The sequence below is a fragment of the Trichosurus vulpecula genome, chromosome 3 (assembly GCF_011100635.1).
Source record: "Trichosurus vulpecula isolate mTriVul1 chromosome 3, mTriVul1.pri, whole genome shotgun sequence".
Taxonomy (NCBI): domain Eukaryota; kingdom Metazoa; phylum Chordata; class Mammalia; order Diprotodontia; family Phalangeridae; genus Trichosurus; species Trichosurus vulpecula.
The window spans coordinates 243,982,916-243,993,543 of NC_050575.1; the positions used below are offsets into that span (position 1 = coordinate 243,982,916).

The 10,628-nt window shown below is 37.1% G+C and overlaps 1 protein-coding gene across 1 annotated transcript in view; it reads left to right on the forward strand.

The window, feature by feature from the left end:
* The window catches only part of PXDN (peroxidasin), a 148,559-nt gene extending 138,238 nt beyond the window's left edge, over positions 1-10,321 (forward strand). The window contains exons 20-23 of the mRNA XM_036752612.1: positions 376-496; positions 1,006-1,138; positions 6,219-6,332; positions 7,726-10,321. Coding sequence (XP_036608507.1) covers positions 376-496; positions 1,006-1,138; positions 6,219-6,332; positions 7,726-7,851 — 494 coding nt within the window. The 3' untranslated portion in view covers positions 7,852-10,321. The remainder of the gene's footprint in view (positions 1-375; positions 497-1,005; positions 1,139-6,218; positions 6,333-7,725) is intronic.
* The last annotated feature ends 307 nt before the right edge of the window (positions 10,322-10,628 follow it).

Sequence of the window (10,628 nt, forward strand, 5' to 3'; positions counted from 1 at the left end):
TCTAAGGTTGTTTTGAATATTATTTAACTGTAGTATCATGAATGCATTATAAATAAACCCTATAAAATGGCAAAGTTAGTACAGCTTTGCCACTTGCTTTGTCATTTAAGTAGTTGCCCACATGTATGACATTTAGATTATTCTTCCTATGAAGCAATGTTGTACCTATCGTATGTTTGTTTGTTTTCATGAAACCAGTGAACTACTTTAGGTGGCAGTAGATGCTGAGTTACTAAGAACTTCTGGAGTGGTGTTAGCTGTAGCAATCACAATCCTCAAGATTATTGGGCTGTATTTGAAAAAGGTATAGCGTTTCTATTGAAATTTAAAATCAGAGACGTCAGTAACTAATAATTCTTTTGTCTATAACTTTAGATTGTAGGACTAGAGGGCAGTTTAATGTATTTTCATATCACTTCAGAGGAAAACGCTCTCTTGAATTCAGCTATCAGGAAGACAAGCCTACAAAGAGAACCAAAGCACGAAAAATACTAAGGTATACTTGTATATACAGAAAACTTTGTATAGCAAATGTTTTGTATTCATGGCAATGTGTACTAATGGACCTAGCAGTAGGGCATCATCTATCACTGTATTATATATTACTGATCACGAAAAGAGTGGTGATCATGATGGATGTAGGAGATAGGAGGGCTCATGGGCCTATTTTTTATTTTCCTTTTCTGCTGACTGGTATTAGATGGGGAGAGATAAGCTAGGCTAGGGAAATTAGACTGAAGAAGTGGAGACACAAGTTTGCAGCCTTCCAATTTATCCTTGACAGTTTGATTTTCATCTTTTTTATTTTCAGGGGCAGATGGTCTAATTCCAAGGGACTTAGCTGTAGGCAAAGTTTGTTTTTCTCATTTTCTCCCCCAATTTATTTTATTTTATTTGTATATTTATTTACTTACTGAAGGGGGGGGGAAATGTATTCTTGTCTTTTCTTAAAATGACACAGTTAGGAACAAGTATTAACGTTTGATTTTTTTATCCTTGCTACAGTACTGTAAAGCCCGGTAAGCCTTTCAGTAACTTCACTTCTTCCTCTGATGAACACATGAATGTACCAGCAACAAATGACTTCAAAGAATTTGTTCTGGAAATGCAAAAGACCATCATGGGCCTCAGAAAACAGGTAACCAGAAAGGCTAGTGACAGCTGCCTTTCAGAGTTCTTTATTTGTCATTTTCATTGCATAGTGTTCTCTGTAAAGTAGCCCATTTTTAGGTGCATATCTCCATGTTCCTGCATCGTTTCTCAAGTCATGAATTACACTATACACCCATTCCTCCCAAAGCAATGCTGCAGTTATTGAAACTCAGTGGCGTGGAGTGTGTCAGTTATTTTTATTTGCTTTGCTATTCTTTTCTAGTTTTACCCACAAGCATGCCAGGTTGTTCTTGGTTCTCATTCTTTTTACACCCTAATCAGGTGTAGACAGGACAGTACTTAGATGGGAGCCACCAAGGAACACCTAAATGTTGCAAATGAGGGGTCTGCTGCTATGTTGCCAACCACAGGTTTATTAGCAAAGCTACACAAGAGCTGAGGGCCATGTACAAAGTCATTCTCCTTGTCTGATGTTACTTTTGAATCACTTCTGTGTTATGGAGGTGTCCTCATGTGTGAAATGAGGATTATAATACATGCAGTGTGTCCAGTAGGGTGTTCTTGTGTATTAGAGCAAGAGAGTGAACGTAAAACATTTTGTAAATTGTTCTACAAGTTGGATACATTGGCATTACTTTTCCCAGGATCTGAGCATTTTTAAGGTAGTTTATAATGGAAAGTTTTGACATGTAATAGTTACTCACTTGCATAATTACTAAACCATTGAAGTAGTAGCAATTTGGGGTGGATACTAGACCCATATTTGCACATACGTGTCCAGGTATAAGTGGTATCTGTAGACATACATATTCACAATTCGTGTCCCCATGTCAGCCCTTCTCATTTTAGCCCCTTCTTACTTCAGTATTGATAAATTATTTTTCTTTATGAACTGTCTGAAAAAAAATGCATGTGGGGTACCTTTTGTGAGGGTGGAATTTTACTATGTTGCCTCCTGAAAGATAGAAGGAATGAGAGATCCCACATATGGGCAGATTTTGAGAAATATGGAGAGTACTAAGCTTCTATACTCCAAATCAGGGATTTTTAACCTTTTTTTGGGTAATGGCATTTTTTTGGCATTCTGGCCAAACCTTTGCACCCCTTCTCTAAATAATGCATTTAAAAGCATAAAATAAAATACATAGGATTAGAAAGGAAACTAATTATATTGAAATGTAGTTACCAAAATATTAAATAAACAAGTTAAGAGCCTCTGATCTAAATATTTGTTGCCATTTTCTTCTGAATACCATTGGGTATATTAAATACCAGGTTGCTAATATTAAACAGATGCAAGACATGACAATAAAAAATTTTGTGGAAGGCAAAACCATTTTCATCTACTAATGATAACTAATGTTCACTAAAACAGAACATTTTTTTAAATTAAATTTTTTTAATTAACAAAAGTGTGTTTACTTTCTACTCCTTCTTCCCCCCGTGCCCTCCCCAGGGGAAAAAAAAAACCTTGTTAACAAATATGTGTTAGTTAAATGACACAAATCTCTGCTTTGGCCATGGTTTTTTTTTTTTCCAGTATGTCTCAATCAGAAAAAGTTTGATCACTGTGTTGATCAGATTTTTAAATCTTCTGGAGTTTTCTGTCTTTACGATGTTGTTGTTACTGTTTAAGTGGTTCTCCCAGTTCTGACTTTATTCTGCCTCAGTTCATACCAGTCTTCCCAGATTTAGTTGAAACTCCCATTTGATCCTTTCTTGCAACACAATTACATTAGTTCATCAACCATTCCCCAGTTAATAGGTTTCTTCTTAGTTTCCAGTCCTTCAACTGGACTTCAACTTCAACTGGACCCTCACTGCAGCAAGGGAATACTATTCCTCCCTAACTAAATTTCAGGCCCACACACCATAACCATACCTTCTCATCTTTCCTCAGGCCTCTTCCATGGTACCCCTCTTTCCTTACCCTTTTAGCTGGGAACCGTACTTTTTAACTCATTGAAAAAATTAAGCCATTTGATGAAAGTGCCCTCTTTTCACCTCATCTCCCATCACTCAGACATCTTTCCCTTCTATTTCCTCCTTAAATCCAATCTCTTGTAATGAGATGATCTTTCTCTTTGCCAAGGCCAGCTTCTCTACCTGCTCCCTCCTTCTCCAGCAAATTACCCTTTTATCATCCACATTCTTTCTCTAATCTTCAATCCCACCCCAGCTTCTCAGAAACACACCCATTTCCCCTCAATTTCTCCTCCCTTATCACCTAAGCTCTACTCAGTGCTACCACTTCCTTTCCTTCTACTTTCTTCTAAGCTCTGGCTTTTGACATATTCAGTAAACTGTTCTCTCCAGAGTTATCAATGATCTCTTAATTGTCAAATCTAATGGCCTTATCTCAGTCTTCATCTTTAATGATCTCTCTGCAAGAGTAGGCACTTTTGGTGACCCTCTTCTGAGATTCCATGACACTCTTCTGTGTGGATTCTCTTCCTACCTAACTGCCCCTTCTCAATCTCCTTTGCTGGATCTTTGTGTCCAGCCCATTAACCATGGAGTAACCTCTTAAGGCTCTATCCTATGCCCTCTTCTATTTTCCCACTATAATATCTCATGTAGTCATCACATTAGGTCACATAGGCTCAATTGTCATCTCTGTGAAGGTAATTCTCAGATCCAGATCTATATATCTAGCTTAGTCTGTGTGTGTCTCTCTCTCTCCCCTCGATTACTGAGTCAGTAACTATCTATGGAACATTCCAAATTGGATGCCCCATTGGTATCTCAAGTTCAACATGTCTAAAACAGAACTCATTATCCCCACACCCCCCCAAGCCCTTCCTCTCTTCTGAACTTTATTACTATTGAAGGTGCCATCATCCTCCTTATCCAGGTTTGTATCCTTAATGTTGTTCTCTATTCTTCATACTCAGTCACCCCACACATTTGATCTGTTGCCAAATCTTGTCTTTAGGAATGGCAAGCCATCATCTTCACAACACCTTTCGTATAAGTGCCTTCCTCTCTACTCACACAGTCACCACTCTATTTCAGGCTCCTATCACCTTTCAACTGTACTATTGCAGTAGCTTGTTTATTGGTCTCCTTGCCTCTCATCTCTGCTTACTCTAATCTGTCTTCCACTTTGCTCCAGTGCTTCTTCTATTCTACCATCTTGGCTCCTGGTCAAGCCTATCCCTTATCCATAGTTCTGACAGTAATTTTTTTTCCATACTCCTCTAATTTGCTTATGATATCACCTTTGATGTCTAAATCATGTACTCATCTTGAGCTTATCATGGTATACAGTGAGAGATGTTAATCTGTGCCTAGTTTCTGCCAGACTATTTTCAATTCTCGCCCCCGAAGCTTGGTTCTTTGGGTTTTTCCAAACACTACATTGGTATGGTCTTATACTTCTGTATATTATATACCTATTCTGTTCTACTGATCCACCACTCTATGTCTTATCCAGTACCCGATTGTTTTGATGATTAGTTTGAAATCTGGTACTGCCTGGCCACCTTCCTTCACTTATTTTTTCATTGATTCCCTTGATATTCTTGAACTTTTGTTGAATTTTGTTATGTTTTCCTAGATTTATAAAATAATTCTCTGGTAGTTTGGGATGCCACTGAATAAGTAAATTAGTTTAGGTAGTATCATCGTTTTTATTGTATTGCTTGACCTACCCATGAGCAGTTAATATTTCTCCAATTGTTTAGTTCTGTCTTTATTTGTGTGAAAAACATTTTATAATTGTGTTCCTATAATTCCTGCATGTCATCTGAAAAGATGACATTGAAAAGTGTTTTTAACAGAAATGAATGTCAAATTATGTTAAAAAGCTTTGTTAGAAGATTTGTTGATGTCATATAGTTTTAATTTTTGTTATCAACATGTTGCATTATATTTATGGTTTTTCAATGAACTAATCTTGAAAGAATAATTTTAAAGGGAGAGGGCAAATTGAAATTCTAGACCCTTGAACTATTGAAGTTGGCAACATAAAGATTGACAGAACCCTAATTTATGAATGGCTTAATTCTTCTCTTCTAGGAACATTAGCCTATGATTGATAACCTCTATATGAGGCATCTACCTTTATAAAGAGATTTAGAATGTTTAAGTAATTTCATCATTTGGGAAGATCCTCTAGGTCTTTGCCTCTTAGAACTAAGGGTCTTAATTTGTAAATCTGATTTATACCTAAACTTGTGGGAAAACAATAAGGCAATTTAATTAGAGAAAGATTTTGAATTATTAAGGGAGTGGTGATTCTTTTGATTTGGTAAGGGACTGGTATGTTTATTAAATCTCCACAAGGCCCATTCTAGCAGTGGTGTCCAATTTAATTCTTCTGCCTCAGTGTACACTATCTGAACTGTTTTGTACCTGGGTGATAAGAGATGCTTAGGAGCACAGGGGAAGGAAGTGACCAGTCTTTTTTGCTCATTTACTTTCTCTCTAGCTGTTTATTTTATCTACCTTCTTCCATCTGTCATCTCAAAATGTTCACATACAATGATAGTACTTAGAGAGTACTTTTTATTTTAAGGAACTATCTTTCTAGGCTCTGGGAGTGTCTTGGATTTATGTAGCCAAAGTGTTACAAGGAAAGACTGAACTTAAATCAAATGCATGCCATTCATATCCTTTTTTCCCCCCAAACAAAAAATTAAGAGGAACATTTCGATATAACATCATCTTTATGAGTGTACAGCTGTAGTTGAAGATGTTTATGAGCAGGGTAGTCTCTAGTGTGCCCTCGCTCAGCTGTTTGAAAATATTTATAGGGAAAGTTTTCATTTATCACCATATACTCAAGTATACTCCACAGTCCTTTTAGAATAGTTTTTGATTTTTTGCCTTTCATGTTTTCTTCAAGTACCTGGTTGCCATATTATAGCATGTATTTATTTCTGGTGTCAAGTAAGGAAATAGCCCATTAATGAATCTATGAATTTCTGTTTTCTAACCTCTCAATTTGCACTTTCTTAAGACTTCTTTGTGATGAGATCAGCAAGGTCAATTTTCATGAATTGGGGAGAGGAGGATGGAATTACAAGTGAGGTGAGAGGTCAGATTTACTGCATGGGTAAAACTATTCAGAAATGACTAATTAAACTTAAATCTTTCTACAGATAAAGAAACTTGAATCACGCCTCAGTAAAACTGAATGCACTGATGAAAAGGGCAAATCATACTCAAGCAATGAAAAATGGAAAAGAGATTCATGTACTGTGTGTGAATGCAAAGTGAGTATGTGAGAAATTCTTTTACTCAGTTTTAGTCATCTCCTCCTTGGCACTTCAGATCTACCCTACTTTCTCCATCCATAGTAGATCATAGCTAGCAAAAATCCCAGGTCTCTGCCTGGGCATAGAGCAGTTGTTGTAGGGTTGAGCGAAAGAAGCCAAGGGAAGAGGCCAGCCAAGGCAGGGAAGCTGTTTGGATTCTTTGGTGTTGGGGAAGGGTGGAAATGATGGAAACCTTTAAGGAAGCAGCATTTTGTGCACCTGGGGAGTCTGGAGGCATTTGCCTTCTGATTTTTTGTTCTTTATTTTACATTTAAAGAAATATCTATATGGGGTGGGTGGGGCTTAACTCTTTGTGATTAACCAATTTCAAGTTGGGAAATTAATGAAAACTATGTAACTTCACAGAATCTCTGAATAGGAAGGAACCGTAGTGTATATCTAGTCCAACCCTTAGTTCATCTAAAATCCCCTCAACAGTACTTTCAAGAAGTTATCATCCATCCTTTCCTTAAAGACAACTAATAATAGAGAACCAATACTAATAACTAAGGCTGGCCATGTCACTTGTGAATAGCTCTAATGTTAGGAAGTTTTTCCTTATATCTATGTCTACCTCTGTATCTTCTTTCCGACATACCTACTCTTCTACATGATAATAAAATATTTGAAGATAACTTTATAATTCACAGAAACTTAGAATTGAAAGGGGATCTTGGAAGTCATCTAGTCTAAAGGTGTCAAATATGTGACCCATAAAGATCCCGGGTGTTGCCCAAACCAGATTAAAATTTAATTGGGAATATTTAACAAGGGCAGCTAGGTGGTGAACCAGATACAGCACTGGAGTCAGAAAGACCTGAGTTCAAATACGGCCTCAGAGACTTACTAGCTATGTGACTCTGGAGAAGTAACTTAATCCTGTTTGCCTCAATTCCTCATCTGTAAACTGAAATGGAGAAGGAACTGGTAAACCACTCTAGTATCTTTGCCATGAAATCCCCAAATGGGACCATGGAGAGTCGGACATGACTGAAACAACTCAACAACAACAAAATTGAACAATATAAGGAAAAGTACAATAAAACATAGATGACATTACATTTGAAAACTATGTCAATATGCCGCACAGAGAACTTCATGTACAGATTAGTGGCCTCTATTTCTATCTCAGTTTGATATTACTGATCTAATCCAACCTAAACCTGAGGAGCAAGACCTTCAAGTGAAAAATCACACAGAATATATAATTTGCTTAGGTATATGAAGAACTACAAAAGATGAACTGGATAAATGTCCAAAAGAGTATCTGTGCGCACAGTGAGGTACAGGGAGGGGGGTATTTTTAGTGTCAGTGTTATAGATAAAAAGTAATGAAATTTTTCTCCCACAGGACGGCCAGATCACTTGTTTTGTAGAATCTTGTCAGCCGACAGATTGTGCAGCCCCAGTGAAGATCAAAGGAGAGTGTTGTCCAGTCTGCTTAGAAAACACTGTTAGCAAACAAAAGAAGCCATAACTGCCTGTACACATTTTGGGGGGTGGGGTGGGAATGGGATTCTCTGCTAAGCCACCTTGAGATCAGGTGGCTAACACAGGTAACTGCAGGCTTTAACAAATTATCCAGAATGGAGACATTTCACAACATCAAATTGAGACTGTTAAAGAATTGAATGCCGTATGCATTCTTTATCTACTTTCCCAGGTGACAGGCACCCTGTCACCTCCAATATAAATGTGTGGAAAGGGAAGTAGGTGAATGGTTATATAACCTATCTTAGGCTTCTCAGGTTTTTCTTTTGTATTAAATTAAAAATTGGTGCTACTATGAATTTGCACAGTCAGGCAAGTGAGGTCCCCCTAATGATTTACTGTGATGTTGTTTTAATTTAAACTCAGCCCAGTGGTACCTCTGAGCAGTAGGTAGAGGTGAGCTTGTGCCCAGCTGAGTTCTCAGTCTTAATACAGAATAGTCCAGAGAAAGCAGGAGTTCATAAGGACCAGATGAGGGTGAATAACAAAGAAAGGTGTGAAAAGAAGTCCAATGAAATGGGTATGAAGTTTCAAGCAACATTTGTAAAAGAAATATATGCTTGGCAAGTCGAGAAGCATTTTTTTATGAGTGTATTAGCAGTGGAACATGGCCTTTTTCTTAATCCTTTATCCCCCAAAATGAACCTCAAAGTGATTGGTATTCCCTCAGTTTTTGTTAACCATATAAGTGAGATTTCATAGGTCATTAGCATTTAATCATAAATCAAACATTAGTTTTCCTCAAAACATGTGTGTAAATACCTACCACTTTCCCTTTTTTGTCTCTTCCTTAGCATGATTGTAATGAATATATGAACTCATATTTAGAAATCAGCTGGTTTGAATTTCTGACCTGCAAAACCACAAAATGTGTTAAGACAATGTGAAAATTGTATTTCATACCATTTAGTATATTAAGATACCTATTAATTATTGGGTGAACTGCCAAAAACTTCCAATAGACAGCCACTGCTCTTAGTTGTAGTGCCATTTATTGGGGGTAAAAGGGTAGTAAAAGCCCTGACTTTTTGTTTCTAGCTTTTCTGATTAGATATTTGAATGTTGAGAATTTATTAGCTTCCAGGTATGCTGTGCATGTGTGGTCAATCCCTATACCTCATTTGCGTGTTGGTGGTTTTTTTTTTTTTTTTACATTTTTTACATTTTATAGACTGCTGTCCACAGATAAGTATTAGAGGGGCAGATAAACTGGCTCCATTATGCAAGAGTCCTTCTTTTAGTATTGCTGTTCTGAATCTTTTGCCATCATTCATGTCAATGAAAGGCAACTCTTGTACCTCATGTGAGCTCTTTTTTTGTTTTGTTTTAAACTTGGGCTGTATTTGTGTCACCCGCCCCTCTCTTCCTGCCCTGCCCCAGTCCAACCCCTGTGTTCTCTGAAAATTCACTAATGGAAATAGGTATGAAAACTGCACAGTTGTTTTCTGTGAAAGCACATAAGATCTTCACTTTGCAGGGCAGGCCAAAGTAAATGGTATTATTCTGCCCAGGATTATGAGATAAGACTTTCTCATGCATGGTACATTAACTGTGACTAAGTCTTGGGATGATATGCCTTTTTATAAATAATCTGCATCATTCAAATGAGAGTCAGGGAACAGCCTTGGCACATAGTGTCCTTTGTTAGCAGAACATGGCTATGCATGCTATGCTGTAGCACATTTGTGATGGGCTACACTTGATGTCCAATGTTAAGAAGCTTCAAATTGATTTCATGCACCGAGGTTGGTTGGTTCATCTTACATTCGAATACTATTAAATGGCTTCATCAAGTCTCTTGGAATTTCATGGGACACAGGACTTGTTTTAAATTCTCTGGTGAAAGTATTTGAAATGGGAAAGATAGTCATTAAACAGTGGAGGGGGTTCTGTCAACCAGGAAAAGTTAAATGTTTCTCTTAACTTATCCTCAGAATTTTGGGGTAGTTTTAAAATGCTCAGGTATAGAAACTATAGCAATGGTTTTTCCACTCTTGTGGAGGATTGCCATGTCTTAATAGCTTCTTGTTGGAGAGGTATTTTGTGGTATGTGTGACTTAGAAAATATAAAAGGGGGTTGAAAAAATAAAACATGCTGGAGTGCCTGACTGAGGCATCTGTCAAAATGAGTGCATTGTCAGTGAACTGAAAATTCATGGAAGAGCCGAGCTGTGCCTTGCAGTAACATTCTGTAATTTCCATCGAAATGTCTGCTGGATCACCAGTTTAATTTTTTTTAAGACAGTGGTTAGTGCCTGGATGAACTTTTCTAAGTAGCCACTGTCAGAATATTGCTTTAATATGTTGCAAACTGTACATATTTATTTACATTTCTGTTATCAAGAGCAGAATGCCCTTGTTATGTTCAATGTAACCAATACATTTACCAAAGAAGTGTTTGCACTGTGTAATGATGCTTCCCAGTTTCAAATAAATGGGCCACATTTTCAAGTGGAGACTTGATTTCTCTCTTTCACTCAATCCTAAAGCAGAGAGGCATATTTTATTTTCCATGTTCATAACAGTTGGTCTGGTGGTGAGGTATGGGGATTTGCAGAGATAAATAGTAACTCTCATCTTGTACTACTGGTAACGTATATAAACCATAGGGGGAAGATATTCAAAATATTCTCTTTCCTGTAAGCCAGAGGTTCTCAAACTTTTTGGTCTCAAGAATACTTAATAATATTAAAAATTACTCTATACATTACAAGGAGCTTTTGTTTATATCTACTGATATTTACTATGTTTAAAATGAAAACA